The sequence below is a fragment of the Thunnus maccoyii genome, chromosome 18 (assembly GCF_910596095.1).
Source record: "Thunnus maccoyii chromosome 18, fThuMac1.1, whole genome shotgun sequence".
NCBI lineage: Eukaryota > Metazoa > Chordata > Actinopteri > Scombriformes > Scombridae > Thunnus > Thunnus maccoyii.
Genome location: NC_056550.1, coordinates 27,805,423 through 27,823,890, shown reverse-complemented (window position 1 = coordinate 27,823,890; position 18,468 = coordinate 27,805,423). Strand labels below are relative to the sequence as shown.

Sequence of the window (18,468 nt, the reverse complement as noted above, 5' to 3'; positions counted from 1 at the left end):
TTTTATCCTCCATCACTCCCACTGAAAGCACATTTGAAGGATCTTTTAATATCCAGTATGAACAGGAGGAATGATTACAGCGAGGAAAAACCTCTTTCACTGTTCATATGGACACCTGACTGCTGGTTTAAGACACACTGGAAAAATAGTGAACTAGTCCTTTAAACTGTCAGCAACACTGAGACACAAACTGTCCATGTTACGTACTGTACATGCGGCGTCTTGCAAACCAGAAGAGTCAAAGTGAGGGACGGCTGAGGAAAAGGACAAAGAGGAAACCTCGGCTCGTTAATTAAGGGGGGAAATTAATGTGTATTTTTATTCACATGGCTTAGCAGTTAGCTATTTCTATTTGCCATCATTTCATTGTTTTCATTTTCAACTGATTTTCACAGCCAATTATGAATTTGTGAAGCCGTTGTTGTTTTCAGATCATTTATTTTCCATGATATCAGTGTTTGTTTATAAAGAGGAAATTGACCTAAAAGACCTCATGTATGCTGACCTGCGATAACACGGCTTATCTGAGTTTGTCCCCTAATTTATTAAAGAACAGTCTCCAGTTTGCCTTTGTCAGTCAGATCCTTCAGAGCAGGAAAACCTCCTCATAGGACACGGGAACAGTTTCAGATGGGCCATCATGTATATACAGTTTTATAAAGCTGATAAAGGCTAACTATTAATTGTTTGTGTATATTCCCCATGAACATTGAATGTGCATAACTTCTCTGCTTCGTATGATCTTTGTTCTTACTCTGGATGCTGATTTGTAATTCTTGAAAAGGTAAATTGCCATGTAATTTGTAGCTACCTTGGTGACACATTTTCTGTGGCTGTGCATATTGATTGTACTTGATGCATAGTACATAGCGCCTCGTTACTACTGTATTAAAAGGCAGTAAAATGCATGTCTGGATTCAAGTTGAAATGATCTTCATGGGTGTTTGAATGGTTGCTGATTGTCAGTGGTGGAAGAAGTATTCAGAGCTTTTACTGAAGTAAAACTACCAATACAGCAATGTAAAAATACTCCATTACAAGTAAAAGTCCTGCATGAAAAATCCTACTACAGTAAAAGTACATAAGTATTATGAGCTTGATGTAGTTAAAGTATTGCAGTAAAAGTACATAAGTATTATGAGCTTGATGTAGTTAAAGTATTGCAGTAAAAGTAGTGGTTTGGTCCCTCTGACTGATATGTTATTATATATGACACCATTAGATTATTAATAGTGAAGCATCAGTGTTAGAGCAGCATGTTACTGTTGTAGCTGCTGGAGGTGGAGCTAGTTTACACTACTTTATATACAGTTAGCTAGTTTAGTCCAGTGGTTCCCAACCTAGGGGTCGGGCCCCTCCAAAGGGTCAGCAGATAAATCTGAGGGGTGGTGAGATGATTAATGGGAGAGGAAAGAAGAAAAAACAAAGTTCTGATACACAAATCTGTTTTCAGTTTTTGGACTTTTTCTCTAATCTTTGATTTTTGCTGAAATATTGGATCATTTGAACATTTATTGAAATGAAAGCATGTGAGAAGTTTAGAGGGAAAAATCACTATTTGGTGGAGCTGTTAACAACTCATAGACATGTGAAATGTGACCCCGACTACACACTGCTTTTTGTAAGACGTCAAAAGCCAAAAAGGTTGGAAACCACTGGTTTCATCTTTAACAATGTGTTGTATTTTAAAAGCTTGTTATATTATCCATTGTGTCAAATCTTCACCTGAAAAGTAACTAAAGCTGTCAAATAAATGTAGTGGAGTAGAAAGTACAATATTTCCCTCTGAAATGTAGAAAGTAGCATCACATGGAAATACTCAAGTAAAGTACAAGTACCTCAAAATAGTACTTGAGTACAGTACTTAGTTACTTTCCAGCGCTGCTGGTTTATCTGAAGTTACAGTTATGGTTGTTTACAGCTTCACCCTCCCCCACCGGCTCCACCAGCTCCTCCTACTCGATAAGCTAGCCAGCTAGCTGTAGCTGCCGCTGTGAGGACGACTAGAAACCCGGTTGGGTTTTTTCAACACTGAACATTAAGGCTCTGCTGGATGAGACTTCACCTCAGAAAACACAAGAAACGGTCTTCACAGGACGCTTCTGCGCTGGATATCACGTCGCAATGGCCAGCTAGCGAGCAGGCAGAAGCTAGCTGAGGCTAGCTCCAGGAGCTCCGGCGAACAGCATCTATAACTCGGCTTTTTTGCCCTTTTCAAGACGCGTTTTCGAGCCATGCCATCTTTGCTTTAACCGAGCTTGGATTGTAAGTTGTTTAAATTAAGTTATAAGGGGGACGTTCGCTTTTTAAAAATATGTAGGTCACTGTATCCGGCCGGTGATGGTTATGTGGGTCAGACATCAGCTGGTTAGCACGATAGCTAGCTGGTTAGCACGATAGCTAGCTGGTTAGCACGGCAGCAAACGGGAAGACAATAACGCTGATGCACATGTTTATGCTGATGATGTTCACTCTGCAGCTTGTGTGGTTAAACATTTCATTTTTAAACATTTTTAAATAATCTTTAAACCGACTATTTATAGCTAGCCGGATACTGTTAGCGAAGTTAGCTTTACTAACCAGCTAAGTGCAGCCTGCTACAAACAAAGGTAACTTAGCTCGCTGATTGTTTCATAAAAATATCAGTAAATAGTGAAAAATATGGTGATCCTGTGATTATTTTCCTAAAGCTAATGTCTTGTTTCGTTCGACCTGAAGTCCCAAACCCAAATATGATCAGTTTCTCTCATGTATGACGAGGAAAAGCATCAAAGCATCACATTTGAGAGGCTCAAAAATGCCTCAAACAATTAGTCGATTATCAAAATAGTTGCAGATTAATTTTCTGTTGATCCATTAATCGCTGCTGCTCTACTTTCAACTGCACATGTAAAACAGAGACAGCAATAAAAATGTGGTTTGGTGGTGAAAGTGTTTTTTAGCTGTTGCGACACATCCAGGAGCTGTTGGTGATTTAATCTGCTTTAACCGAGCTGCTTCAGACCTGCACCGTGTTTACATCTCGGCTGAATAATAACCCAGCCTCGGCCTGGCTGCGGTGGCAACACGGCAGCTTTGCCTTTCTTCATCTTGGCTTGTTTACATCACACATCATGCTCAGCAGAGTCTCCCCTGTTTGCACGCACAGGAAACTAGCGGGTCATGCTGAGAGAAGAGCGGTGTTTCCTCCGCGCCTAGCCGGGCAGCAGCAGCTTGGTGCGGCCCAGACGAAGTGGCCTGTATCGGGGTTTGGTGATCGGAGGATGGCATTTCACGGCGCAGGCCGGCAGACGGTGTGTGGCGACTTGTTTCCGGGCTCCGAGTTGGGCCACAAGTATTTCTGTGTCAACTCCTCCTGCGGAGCCCCCTCCACGGGCCTCAGCGCCACACCGTGCCTGACCGGACCCACTGCCCCGGCCGGGACACCCCGACACCCGACAGCTCTCGGAGGGAGCACCGGCGGCGGAGCTGCGGTGCCTCAGCCTTACAGCAACCCGGCCAGCGAGGTGCCCAGCCCTGCAGAGATGGAGCCGGACCGCCCCATCGGTTATGGCGCATTTGGTGTTGTCTGGTAAGAAAAGATCACTAAGGTACCCACTGTGCCTGCAAATTATATATATTTATTTTAGTTTAAAGTACAAAATGTGCAAAACAGTTCATTAATTACTATTTGAACAGGCTGTATATACTGTACATTACCACTTATTGTGTACAGACAGGTGACAAATTAAAGGAAAAACCCGAATTAATCAGTGGAGAAACATAAAGAATGCAGATGCTTTCACACAGGTACGCTGCATGGTTCAATTAAGCAATTAACATCCAATCTGTGGCTTTTATAAAAATACTGATCAGGCTCAGTTGATTCTGACTTTGTATCAAGACGGCAAGAAGAAAATATCTAAGTGAGTCTGAAAGAGGGTTCATTGTTGGGGCACGAATGGCAGCTCAACTGTGTCTCAATGGGAACAGTGACTGAAGTGACATCTGCGTTTAGATCTATGGGAAAGACGTCAGTGAATAGGGTTGGAAATTATGGTTGATAGCACACATTTGATGATTGTGATGCTCATGTATTAGTGCAATATATATATATATATATATATATATATATAAATAAGGAAAAGCAGAGGAGCAACTCTTCCTCAGGTGACTGAGAATGTCAACGCAGGACGTGATCAGACTGTGTCAGCAAGAACAGTCCGTCAACAATTACACAGAGAGGGATATTATAGCAGGGCTGCAGCGCATAAACCCCTCATTATGAAGATGAATGCACATCTGAGAGTTCAGTGGTGCAAAACCCACAGGTACTGGTCTGTAGAGAGGTGGGGGGAAAAGTGATATGGTCAGATGAGTCATACCTCACCATATTCTCCGACAAGTGGGTGAGTGCATGTGTGGCGTACATCAACAGAACCTGGTCCAGGTCTGAATGTTTGACCCCTACAGTGAGGGGGGTTTGTGATGCTCTTGGGGGCATTTTGCTGGCATGGTTTGGGTCCACTTGTCCCCTTAGAGGGAAGAATCACAGCTAATCAATAGAAAGTTGTTCTGAGTGATCATCTTCATCCTATGATTCTGTTTATAGTTCACAGAAACAGTTTCGCCTGTACATAGATGTTCCTTTCTGAAGATTGTTGTGTTTCGTGTGACTACGTCGAGAGCCACAAACAGTCAGATTCCTTGTATGTGTAAATATGATTCTAATTCTAAGGACTCCGACATACTCTGCGTGTTTGAGCCATTAATAATACGTACAGTGCGTTCCGGCTAATCTTTTAGCACATAGTGTTTTGAGGAATGTCTGCTATTTTCCCACCTTCCAGGCAGCCAAAGCTTTTCCTTTTTATTTCCATAGAGACGTAAAAAAAACCATCTTGAGACAAGTCATCCATCACAGATCACGTCTGCTCGTACTTAAAGGATTGTTCACAATTTTTTCAAGTGTCCAAATGAACTCTGAAACACGATGATTCCTCCTCTTCATACCATCAGAAGATCCCTCTCTGTGTGTTTCCCTGTCGAGCTGCGGTGGAAGAACAGTAACAAAAAGACATTTAAGACTCCTGACTGTTCGTTTAAGACACTTAAAAACATGTGAACTCGTCCTTTAAGTTGTGTTATCGTTCTTTTCAAATCAATCTGCACTTTCAACAAGGGCTGCAGTTAATCATTATTTTCTTAGTTATTTTATAAAACATCAGGAAATAGTGCAAACGTGTTGATCTTGTGATATTTCCCCACAGTCCAACGTCTTGTTTAGTTCGACCAGCAGCCTCAAACCCGAAGACATTCAGATTTATATCATGTATGATGAGGACAAACATCCAATCATCACATTTGAGAAGCGGAAACCAGCAAATCTTTGCTCTGAAAAAATAGATGATAGAAATAGTTAACAGATTAATTTCCTGTTGATTGATTGAATTGTTGCAGCTCTACTTTCACCAAACATATAAATATGACGGCAACCAAACGGAGGTTTGCTCTCATCAATTAACAAACTCAACAACGAGTTTTATTGCTTTCAAGACTTATTACCAATAATATTAAGCATACATAAGTTGTACTAAACGATGCACAGTTAGCCTGCTAGCCTGTACCGTCACAGGAAAACGACTGTTTCTAAATCTGTGTCACTAAACTGTCTGTGATTGTCATTTCCTGGCAGGTCGGTTACGGATCCACGTGACGGTCGAAAGGTGGCTTTGAAGAAGATGCCTAATGTCTTCCAGAACCTGGTCTCCTGTAAGAGGGTCTTCAGAGAGCTGAGGATGCTGTGCTTCTTCAAACATGACAATGTAATGAGCAGACAGAAGGAAGGAGGGAGGGGGGGGGGGGGGGGGGGGGGTCGGGGGGGGGATTTGATGTGATGTGGGATCAAAACAGGACCGAGGACTAATTCTCTTCTCTGTTTCTTGTGTTGTTCTCCTTTCATGCAGGTGTTGTCAGCTCTGGATATTTTACAGCCTCCACAGATCGATTGCTTTGAGGAAATGTATCCTTTGTCCATAAAAAGAAAATGTTCATTTGTTTTAATATTCTGACCGTACAGACAGCATACCTCCACACTTATCACATACATTTACTTCCTCACGCCTTCCTGTCCCACTTTCTCTTCATTAATTGTCCCTGTTATGTCCTCCTTTTTATTCCCTTAATATAGCTGCTCCTCTCTGGTCTAAATTCAGCTCCTCACTGCAGATGTGAAACTGGCCACTGGTGAATATCCAGTGACATGATGATGTTTTAATAACACTTGTTGTTAAGCAACTGCGTCCTTTTCTCAACAACTAAAAAAACGAGCCCTGCGCTCGGCGCTGCAGCAGCGTGTTGATGTAGGCGGAGGTCAGTCCGTGTGTGTGTGAGCGTTTTCCTTGACAGCAAACCGCCCCGCAGCTACGTGATAACAGAACTGATGCAGAGCGACCTCCACAAAGTGATCGTGTCTCCTCAGCCTCTCACCACCGACCACATCAAGGTCTTCCTCTATCAGATCCTCCGAGGTGAGCCGCCGCCGCCGCCGCTCTACAGCTGCAGAGCTAGAACAGCGTTTGTGTTTCTGTAGTTATTAAAATATATTCTTATTATAAGACTTTGTGTTTAGGTTTTACTTCATGGTGCAGCGCTGTTTGCTTGGTGGAGTCTGACTGTTGTTATGGCCAAATTTAAATTAATCATTCATAACTTTTTATAATAATAATAATATCCATGATACTCCGGCGTCGCTCCGAAGCTGAAATAACAATAATATACATAATATTGCAGTCGCAGCTCCAGCCTGATATGTTTTTGGACACCATTGTGGTTAAATTATTTAAGGAAGTTATTACAGTTTGTTGCTAAGGCTGAGAAATATATATATCAACATGTGTATCGTGCAAGATTTGCTCGCCGTGTTAAATGTTTAGGATTGTTTCTGGCCAATCATCGGACGGCGACAGACGGGAGCAGTTTTGTGTTACATCATTTATAATTCAAGTAACTCGCTTTATCTGTTTCTATATTTCCCTATAACGTTCTCTGATTTTGCAGTGAACATGTGGTTAAAATGTTTTTATCATAGAAAAATCTCCTTCATATTCGTCTATTGATCGTCAACATCAATCGATTAGGGGAAAGTGCTTAAATTTTGCGTCCATTACTGCAGCAGTTTCCTGTTTCTATGTTCAGCTGGAGGTTAATGTGCAGGACAAAGAGGAGAAATGTGATTGTTGTTGTTTCTGTCGCTCAGGTTTGAAGTACCTGCACTCTGCTGGGATTCTGCACAGAGACATCAAACCTGGAAACCTGCTGGTCAACAGCAACTGCCTGCTGAAGGTAAACCTCCGACATGTCTGCTGTGTTTTTAAACAAACGACGGTCTCTTCAGAAACTGAGATCATACTGAGAGAAATGCCTCCCGGTATGTTTCCAGCCCTGAAGCTTTGCTGGCAGAGATGATTATCAGATGCATAAAGTAACGAGCTGTCAGATATTTAGGTTAAAGACGTGTTTTAACCCCAAAAGAGTCTGTTAATTAAATCAAGTGAAGAAGAATCACTCGTTCACAGATGTGATGCACTGCAGCAAATATTAATCTGCAGGTCAATCTGCATTTATCACTTGGAGAAAACGTGAACATTTTTATAATTTTGACTTTTTTTAGACCTTTTTAGAGTCCTTGTTTACATCATCAGATGTTTTGTTTTGTCTGACCAACAGTCCAGAACACAAAGATATTCAGTTTATTATGATATGAAAGACAATAACAGCAAATCATCTGGTTGTGGAGGCTCCAACTAGAAGATTTAGGACATTTTTGCTTTGGAAACTTGCTTATACAATTATACAATACAATCAATCGAATATCAATATAGTTGTTTGATTTTCTTTTGATCGACTCATCAGTTAGTAGCAGCTGTACAGTGTCGTGGTGGTTCAGAAGGATTATTGTCACGTTCCCAGTAAAGGCTTCCCCTTCTGAAGTCTTAAAATGCTCAAAGCAACAATTATTCCCTTTAAGGACACATACTCTGCACATTTCCAGCTCTATATTTATATATATTTATATATTTCCAGTTAAAAACTCCTTATTAATCTTCTACTGGTCCTTTATGCAGCCCCTCAGTTCAGCCTCTGTCTGAAACAGGCCGTTTTAGCTCCTGTCTCTTTTAAGGCCCCGCCTCCTGATGAGCCCACTCTGTTCTGATTGGTCAGCTTCAGGAAGCTTCCTCCGGCTCTGGAGGCTACGTAAACAAACTATAGTAGCAGGATTTCACTTCTTTTTCTCCTTCTTTACTCCAAATGTCAACTTCTCAAATCCATCCGTACATGTTGGAGCTGAACAACACATGGAAACACCTTAGCAACCACCTTAGCAACCACCTTAGCAACCACCTTAGCAACCAAGGCTACAGAACAGACAGCTGTTTATGAGCATGTGTGCAAGGTAGAAAACCGTCCCAAATGAAGCGTTCAGAGCAGGTTAAAGCCCTGAGTTTTGACTTGCAGGTAGCGTTTCTACATACGTTCACCTCAAGTTTTGGAACTTTGACCACGTTTAACATCCGACATCAGAACAGGATATAAATACATTTTAAAAAATCAGAAAAGCGAGTATGTTGAAACAAACAGTGGGTTTGAAAAATGCCTTCAACATTGTTTCCCCTCCTTCTGCTCCTCTCTGGTTAGATTTGTGATTTCGGCTTGGCGCGAGTGGAGGAGCCGGACCCGTCGCGTCACATGACCCAGGAGGTGGTGACGCAGTACTACCGAGCGCCCGAGGTGCTGATGGGCTGCCGGCACTACGGCTCGGCCATCGACGTCTGGTCAGTGGGCTGCATCTTCGCAGAGCTGCTGGGACGACGCATCCTCTTCCAGGCTCAGAGCCCCATTCAGCAGGTGAGAGCAGGCGACGCGTTACTGGACAGGAAGTCCTAAACAGGAAGTCCTAAACATCCGTCCGTTTATTATCTGACTGTCTGAGCAACGTGTCGCTGTGGAGAACAGCTCAGCAACGTACCCTTTATAATTAAAGTTTACTGTATAAAGCACCATATAATGTGTGGAATATGCAGGTTTGTGTACAGTTATTGTCATTATTGATTAATCTGCTGATTATTTTTCTATTTCTATTGATAAATTTAATCGTTTTGTCTCTAAAATGGTGAGCAATGCTAAATAGTTGCCAACTATTAAATTAATCTCCAACTATTCTGATAATCTATTCATCGCTTTGAGTCATTTATAAAGAAAAAAAGTCAAAGTTCTCTGATTCCAGCTTCTCAAGTGTGAATGTTTTCTGGTTTCTTTAGTGTCTCTGACAGCAAACTGAACGTCTTTGGGTTGTAGATTGTTGGTGGAGACAAAACGAGACATTTGAAGACGTCATCTTGAGCTTTGGGAAACAGTCGTGGACAATTTTCACTATTTTCTGGATCAAACAACTAATCGATAATGAAAATAGTCAAAACAAATATTCAGTTTATTGTCATATATGACAAACAAAAGCATCAAATACTCACATTTGAGAAGCTGTAAGTTAAATGACTAAACAATTAACCCATTATCAAAACAGTTTCAGATTAATTTCCTGCTGATTGATTAATTGACTGATCGTTGTCTGTTTTACCAGGATATAGCCTCCGTACAGCAGCTCCTTCTCTAAACATGCTTCTTCTTCTTCTCTTCTTCTGGTTCCAGCTGGATCTGATCACAGACCTGCTGGGAACTCCTCCTCTGTCGGCGCTGTCGTCGGCCTGCGAAGGAGCCAGAGCCCACATCCTGAGGGGGCCGCACAAACCAGTACGTGACTGTGTGGTCCGTCCACACTGACTCCTCCAACAACACACTGGTTTATCTTCTGAAACATTCTCCCACAGAGTCCTAACTCTCTGCTGCTGTAACATTAGTCAGGTTTCCAACTGGATTTAGAGCAAATTTTAACCGAATTTCCAGAAAATTGTTTAAGAAAATTCAAATCATCGCTTGTTTCCCGTCGTGTGAATATCAGCAGATAAACTCCAGTTGGTGCCGTTAAACCGTCGCAGAAGAAGAAACGAGATCATTAAAAGAGAGACAGTCAAAGCTCAAACGATGGAAAACGTGATGGAAATATGACGTTTCTGTTAGTTTCATGTATTGATGTGAGGAAGGTTACAGTCTCCTCATCATCATCATCATCGCTCCACACAGATCTGATGTTTTCAGCTCTTTAGTCACATGATTCACATATGTCGGCGTTTAATCGCCGAATAACTTTTCGCGTGTTTTGCAGGTTGTTGGACTCATGATTGACTGTTTAAAGAAAAAAAGGATCAAAATCGATGCAGCAGAACCAGAAATATCATCTTTTTATGGCTTTTTTTTTAAGGTTTTATACTATTTACACATGGAACAGCTGGAAACACACTGAGGTTACAGTGGGCGGGGGCCGAGGGGGGGGGGGGGGGTATTAAAGGGATATTAAATGGTAATTACAAACCACTGACATTTTGCTGCTTACAGAACAGGAAGTCCTCCGTTTAACACTAAAAACCAAAGCACACATACAACAAAACAAAGGATGCAATTAGTTTAAGCTTTAGATGCTGTGATGTAAACATGCTGACACTAAACAGACCAAATGAGATTATAATCCGCTTTTTTTAACCTATAAGTGGAGGAAACAGAATGCAGTGAAGTGTGTCGGTTTGAAGTCTTTCTGCTGCCTCCTTTTATTCAGTCACACAGGTCCTCTGGCGCCGTCGTCTGCATCAGCAGTTCCTGATATTGATCAGGCCCCTCCCCAAGGTGATCGAATAACAGATCAAGGAGGGTGTCGACAGAACCTGCAGTAGTTAAATATCAACACGTGGACATAGCGAAATATTGAAAAACGCACCTTCAGCCTTCCATCATGCTTTCAGTCTGTTGCTGTTTAATTTATTCACAAGAAATCATGACTTTTATATAAAAAAAACCAAACAAAGAGCTCTGAATACCTGCAAGACAGTCCCAAGAAGGAGAAAGACACATTTTTCGGGGCAAACTTTAGGACGAGCTCTGGTCATATCTGTGTCTCAGCCTTGTTATTGATCCTACAGTCTCTGGACATCATTCTTTAAAAAGATCTTCCTCATGTGGTGTGATGATGATGATGATGAGATCTGGTGACTGTGAAGGTCATAACATAAGATTCACATCATTTAATACTCATCAAACCATCCTGGAAGAGACCACTCCCATCAGGATAGATATGTTTCATCATAGGATGAAGCTGATCACTCACAACTACTTTGTATTGATTAGCAGTGAATCTTCCCTCTAAGGGGACAAGTGGACCCAAACCATGCCAGCAAAATGCCCCCAAAAGCATAACAGAGCCACCAGATCCCCTCACTGTAGGGGTCAAACATTCAGACCTGGACCAGGTTTTTCCTTTAATTGGTCACCCGTCTGTATTTACACATCCAACAATTAAAAACGGTTTAAAAAGCTCCGTAGAGCTTCAGAGTCAGAGTTTATTCTCATGATCTCAGCACTTAAACGTGGCTTTTACAATGTTGAGATGAAGTCATGTACAGAGGAGGTTAAACAATACAAAGAAGACAGTCCCCTTTAAGCTATAATATGTAATTATTCCACATTAAAATGTGTAAAAACAACTAGACCTATGTTATATATGTTGTTGAGTTGTGTACTTACATTATCCCAAATGTTTCCAACAAGTTTCAAACCCAGAGAAATCTGTAATTTAATCAAAGTAACGGACCGTTTCATTTGGTCGCATGTCAATGGCGTCATACCTCCTCTACCAAAGAGTAAACACGCACCAGATGCATACGGCGGCGCTGTGTTTGTCCGCTACAATGGCGTCTACCAAAGAGTAACTTACACACATACAAGATAATACATCGGCGTTGTGGTTGTTCCACACAAACTGTTATAAAATGACTTTTATTCAGTTTTAAGACACATTTTCATGATAAATTTAGGTCGTTTTTAACTATATCTTTTAGCCGGAAGAAGGATTTTAGTCATTGGACGTCTGGATCTTAAGTTATCAGAGAAATAAACTGGGCAAACCCCTCCAGGAAGTCCGGTGGTCACCAAACATCGTCGGAGAAATATTGATTTTTTTTTTTTTTTTTTAGGTGAAACAGCTTTAATTAGTATTTTAACGATTTTAATCTGCGTGTCCGTTTGTTCTGGAGAGGAGGAGACCTCTGCCGGTAAAAACATCCTGAATGATGAACACTGGAGTAATCCTATCCCAGTTAAGCTGGTTATTTAACAATGAAGACAACAACTCCCATGATCCCTTGCTACTTCACACCATCATCACACTCTGTCTTTTGTTATTGTTTTGATTGAGACCCCTAGCGGCTGAAATTACATATTGTGTGTTTAAACATGAATGTACATTTTAAACTTCACAGGAAAATAATCATCATAAGTCATAACTATAAATAAAAACAAATACAGGGTGTGTGTTGTTGTTGTTGTTGTTGTTTACTGCTGACTAACCTCTGTAAGATGTGTTGCATTAACCTGCTGCTCGTGTTTTCTGGTTGTCAGCCGTCGCTGTCGGTGCTCTACATGCTGTCTGACGGAGCCACACACGAGGCGGTGCACCTGCTCTGTCGGATGCTGGTCTTTGATCCGGTGAGTCCGGACGACACAAACAAACAGATGCTGCGTTTCTGTCGGTGTGAATCAAGTTCTGTCGATGTCTGACGGGGTGCAAATACGTACGTACTAACAGCTCGGTGTGTTTCACGTGCAGGCGAAGAGGATCTCCGGCAGCGACGCTCTCTCCCACCCGTACCTGGATGAAGGGCGTCTGCGCTACCACACCTGCATGTGTCAGTGCTGCTACTCCGTTCCCAGCGGCCGAGTTTACACCCGGGACTTTGAGCCGGTAGCCGAGCGGCCGTTTAGCCACAGCTACGAGAACAGCCTGCTGTCTGTGTGGCAGGGGAAAGGTAGGACGCCGTCTGACGGAGGGACGTTGCCTCCGTATTGATCACCTGTTTTTTAATTCCCTGTTGATATCACCGTCTGTAGTTGATACACTTTAAAAGTCTCAGTCCTGATTGGTTGACCCAGCCTGCTGCACACTCACAGGTGGGAATATTTATGAGGAGGTCATGTGACCTGACAGCAGCACATGATGCACAGATATCAGATTAAAGAGATGTTCACTAGTTTACAACAAGCTGTAACTGATTGATTATATAAATATATAATATTTTAGTGTCTCAGTCGATGACCTACATATAATACCTTCTTATCTGCTAACATACTAAACAACTTTACATTATTAATTTGTTTCTTTCTTCAACACAATGACAAATATCATTCATGTCTCCACCCGGTTACCACAGTTACAGTCAAATCAAGCGCACCTGCAGAGAACAGCTACATGTTTAACCTGTAAGACTCAGTTTATACTCCGTCATAAGACTTCAGGTATAAAATCCAAACGCACCACAGAGCGTCTCTGCTGATTGGCTGCTGACGGCGCCGGTCGGTGGAGACGCTGGAACGCTTCTGAATTGAACTCTCAGAGCTGAGAGCGTCAGAGTCGGAGCAGGAAACAGTCGCTCTGCGTCTCGCTGTCCTCCGTCTCTGTTTAAGTCATTTAGAGACAAGAATCTGTAACAGTTTATGGCCTGTCTCGCTGCGTAACTGTGTAGTGACGGAGTTAAAACAAGGCAGCGATTCGACTGACAGACTGATGCAGCCTTAATGTTTTAGAACTAAACTGACTCAAGTTGGTTTTATGTGACATCAGACACCACCTGCATGTTGATGTTGTGATAATATATATATTTTAGGGCTGCTACTAACAATTATTTTCATTATCTGCTGATTATTTTCTTAATTAAACATTTAGTCAAGACAATATAAAAAAAAACAAAGTACACGAACAAGTCGATGTCATAAAACTTTATTTGTTGTTTGACAAACCGTCTCAAACTCACTTTGGGGAAAAGTTTCACATTTCAGAACCGAAAACAATCAAAAGATTTATTTATTTTTCTTGAAAAAAAAGAGACTGAAACGATGAATCAATGATCAAAATAGATGTGGGCCTCAGTTCCTGCTGGTTTCTGTACGTATGTATACTGGTATACTGGTATACCGGTATACTGGTATACTGGTGTCTGACGTCTTTTCCTTTTCTGTCCCGACATCAGAGTTAATCCATCGCTTCATCACGGAGCACCAGCAGGGCAAACGAGTGCCGCTGTGCATCAACCCTCAGAGTGCTGCCTTCAAGACCTTCATCAGGTAAGAAGAGGAAGAGTCTGAGCTGATAATGAGGCTGTTTCAGTCTGTATGTTTTTATAATACGTTATGTGTTGGTTGTGGCTCGTAGTGATGAACCTACAGAGAATTATCTAGCGCCTCCTGCAGGTCATAATTCAAAGCTCATCTCACAGAAAAAACTTTTTTGTCTGTTTTCCCTGAACGTCTTTCCTCTCTCAGGTTTTTCTTACTTAAACCAATCAGCTTGAGACTTTCACTCCTCTTGAGTTTCATCATCTTTGCGTCTGTTTGCGTCTTCAGGTCCACCGCGTGGCACTCCTCCAAGGTGTCCAGGAAGGAGGAGAGATGAACGGTTCTCCTCTCTCCGCCTCGAGGAGCAACAGCAGTTTTGAGAAAGGATTTCATCGGCCGTCTGAAAATACCGAAGAGATTAGGTCATTTTTTTTATTTTTTGTTTTTGTTTTGTTTTTGTTTTGGATCATCCGGCGAGATGCGGAGGGGAAACAACGCATCCGACCTCCTTCTGAAAACCCTCATTGTTTTTATTTTTCTCTCCTCCACAAGTGAAATCCTACAAGTTTCCCGAATATCAAAACTACCGCTTAACTCTTGAAAAGACCCAAACGGCTGATGCTCAAGGCGTTTTCGGTGCTGATTTAAAAAAAACACAAAAAAACCACAAAAAAAACCAACAAAATGCTGCTGAAGTGCTTGAGGAGGAAACTTTAGGAAGAGGAACTGAACTCGGTACTAGATTGGATTTTCCATCTATGTTAGTAGAGACATTTAAGGAATAATGGTTTTAATTGTTTGGTAGAATTGTTGCTTAGTTGATTTTTGAAGTCATTCCAGCCCTGTGCAATATGGTTTAATTTTAAAAAAAAAAGCGGTGAACACACCGGGGGAACACAACACACTGAGCGTGCTCTCTTTGCCAACCGGTTTCTCAACAGCTTCATCATTAACCGCCAAACACCGCCAAGGTTTTCCTCTTTGTTTTTAGATGCATTTGAACACATCACTCACTGTGTTTCCGTCGCTCGGTGTCTCGCACGCCGAACGTGGCGACAATAATGCAATTTATCAGATGTAGCAGGTTTCAACGTTCCATATACAGTTGATGTTGTTGTTGTTTTTTTTTTTTTTCTTCTCCTGGCTTCTTTAACCTCGTGGTGAGTGAGTTTAAAAAATGTCAGATCCCGGATCAGTGTTGTTTTGACCACTCTAACCTCTTTTCAGAAAAATCACATTCAGCAGGAGAGAATGCTGGGAAATAAGAGAGAGAGAGAGTTTAATGGGCCGTGTCTAGATGGTAACCTTTAGATTCGGGCGACAACCACCTCACTCCTCATGCCTGAAACCTAACCGACCTAACCAATGAAGGCAACGAGTACTAGCCAACCAGAGGCAGGGAGTAAGGAAGGCGGGTCTTCCCAGACTACCATCTAGACACGACCAGTTTAACCAGTAAAGAAAGCCGTCATTCACAAAACTTTTTTTTTTTTTTTTTGAAATTTGACAGGAAATGTCAGTGTTCAAGTCGTCATGAAATGGTGTTCAGCAGAGAAGGAAAGATGCCAAAACCACAAATATTTGGCAGCTTTTTTCTTCCCGTTTCAAACACATCTCGTGTTCTCGCCCCCCCAAAAAAAAAATTCCCCGAGTGTTTTTATTTTCCTGCTGACCTCCTCGGCCTCGACTTTTTTGTCCCACCAGCGGAGAGAGAAAGAGGAAGTGACGGTGTGTTTTTTTTTTGTTTTTTTGTTTTGTTTGTTTTTAAATTTCTTAATTTATTGAGTGTTTGTTGAAGAGTGTGTGTGTGTGTCTCCACCTAATGATTTGTGTTGAAAGCGAGCCCTCTGTGCGTCCGTGGCGGTCTTGGTTACCTCAAACCCTGGAGGAGGGTCAAAAAAAAAAAAACAAACCGAACTGAAGGCTGAGGACTCCGGGGGTGCACGCGGGACATGTGCATATCTATAAACTGAAACCCTCCCGTAACGTACTGCAACTTTAACGTCATTCCTCCAGATTCATTGACTTCTTTTACCTCGTGCTCGCTCCTCGTCTCTCACCCCCCCGCAGCTCAGAATCAGCGTGAGGGGTTTGAGAGAACGGGATGTTGTCGGTGAAATGCTGCTGTTTTTTTTTTTTTGTTTTTGTTTTTTGGTTTATTTGTCTGTTACTTTTCTTTGGTTTGTTGTTTTGGTTCCTGTTCAGTTTAAGGCTCAGGTGTCCAATTTGTAGACTATGAACTGTATAAACCTACATACATATATATATAAATAAGGATGCATCAGTATTGATCTTGGTTTGTATCATCAGGACGATGACTCAGCTAAAATCAGTAAATAACAGAGTCCGAATCGACACGTCAAGAGTGTCGGCTCTCTGTGGCGGCAAACTGGCAGATAAAGTCAAACATTTTAATGCTGTAGTCAAGCTAATTAGCATCATTTACACTTAGTAAAATGTTAAGTGACCACACTGGTGGCTTCGCATGTTTTACGCCTTAACTACAAACTTTACAGTTTACCAAACCATCCTGGAAGCAAGAGACTTGAAACTTCCTGCAGATTGATGATCCTTTAAACTAGAAACTATGGCTGCAACTAGACATTATTTTTTATAATTGATTTACTAATTTTGTCTAAAAAAAAACAACAACAAAAAAACACTCAAGTTAAAATCGTAAGCCTCCTGTTGTCTGTGGACTTTTGTCCTCTCGGGTCAATTTTGACCCGGGAGGACAAAAGTCCACAGATGCTATAAATTTTAATAAAACTCAAAATTCAATGAAAGTAGTGATCATTACTTTTACTTGCAAAGTATCCATGTGATTTTCAGGCAATTAGATGAAAGAAATCCATATATCTGATATAAAAACATATGAAAACGGGTCAAATTTGACCCGAGGACAACAGGAGGGTTAAAATAGTTCATTTTGTGGGACTAAAAACCCAAAGAGCTTCAGTTAATGACCAGCAAATAAACACATTTGGAACCAGAGAATTTTTGCCATTTTTTATTTAAAAATGACCATAAAACAATTGATGATTGATTGATAATTGTTTCAGCTTCACTGTCAGCGTCTTTTATTTTGTCAAACCCAGAAACTGTTGGAAAATTTTCTCGGCTGTGGTGCGTTCAAGCAACCTGACGCGCCGGATGGTTTGTTCCTCACAGGACGCCATTAGGTCCCAACTACTGTTGGTTAACTTGAACTTCGCATGGTAAACATTCAAGAACACTCAATTTGTCCCTGATTGTAATTCGTATAAGTGCTACAATTGATAATTGTTAATCTTCTGTCCATCGAGTAATTGTCTCAGCTTCACTGTCAGCATCTTTATTTTGTGGTGCGTTCAAGCAACCTGACGCACCGGATGGTTTGTTACACAGAACCATCCAAGAAGTCGTCCATGGAAACTGTTTGGAAAAGGGAAGGCAGGTGATTGGATGAAGCATCTCTCACCTGAACCGCCGCCGTTAGTTCCTCACAGGACGCTGATTGGTCCGAACCGATGTTGGTTAACTTGAACCCTGACGAGATGGATTCTCGTGAATCCAGCTGCCTCGCATGGTAAACATTCAAGGACACTCAATTTGTCCCTGATTGTCAGTTGTATAAAAGTGCTACAATTATGTTTTTAGAAAATCAACATAAGACTCAGAGCAGTAGGTGAACATTGATGTTAAATAAGTGTGTTGTGTAATTCTCACCTGGTAGACAGGTGTGTAGGAAAATGAAATCATGCAAAATGCAGAAGTCTGCACACTGTCAGCAGTAAGCGGATCAAAAATGCAACATTACAGTCAGATCATAGGCAGTGTGCTCAGTCTCTGGGACGTCACTTTCACTCTCTTTGGCATAAAAAACAAACATTTGAAGTGAGAATTTGCTTTTGTTTGTTTTTATTAGAAATGTTCAGCATTTTTTCTGAAATCACAAAACATCTGCAGCAAGTTTACAGTCTCTGACGATACCGTCTGTTACGACGTGTTCCAGCTCATCGACGTGTATTCAGAGGTTTTGTTTTGTCAGGTCAACCATCTAAAACATGTCATGTTTGACACCGAAAATATTTAAATCATGACATTTTTGCTGCAACCAGCTAAATTATTTCTGCTCAAGAAATACTAAGAAAAGATTCTCCAATTAATTTTCTGCAGCTCTAATGTTCTTAGAAATGAACAGCAGCCAACGAGGACGCAGGAGATCATCTTAAA

At 41.5% G+C, this 18,468-nt stretch overlaps 1 protein-coding gene across 1 annotated transcript; it reads left to right on the top strand.

Moving 5' to 3' along the window:
- The first annotated feature begins 1,945 nt into the window (after nt 1–1,945).
- On the top strand, nt 1,946–16,969 carry nlk1 (nemo-like kinase, type 1). The gene is made up of 12 exons (XM_042393326.1): nt 1,946–2,265; nt 3,149–3,571; nt 5,675–5,804; nt 5,946–6,001; nt 6,403–6,509; nt 7,238–7,323; nt 8,677–8,886; nt 9,688–9,789; nt 12,544–12,630; nt 12,752–12,950; nt 14,169–14,262; nt 14,542–16,969. The coding sequence occupies exons 2-12, from the start codon at nt 3,264–3,266 to the stop codon at nt 14,588–14,590; spliced, it is 1,428 nt and encodes a 475-aa protein (XP_042249260.1). The 5' UTR covers nt 1,946–2,265; nt 3,149–3,263; the 3' UTR covers nt 14,591–16,969.
- The last annotated feature ends 1,499 nt before the right edge of the window (nt 16,970–18,468 follow it).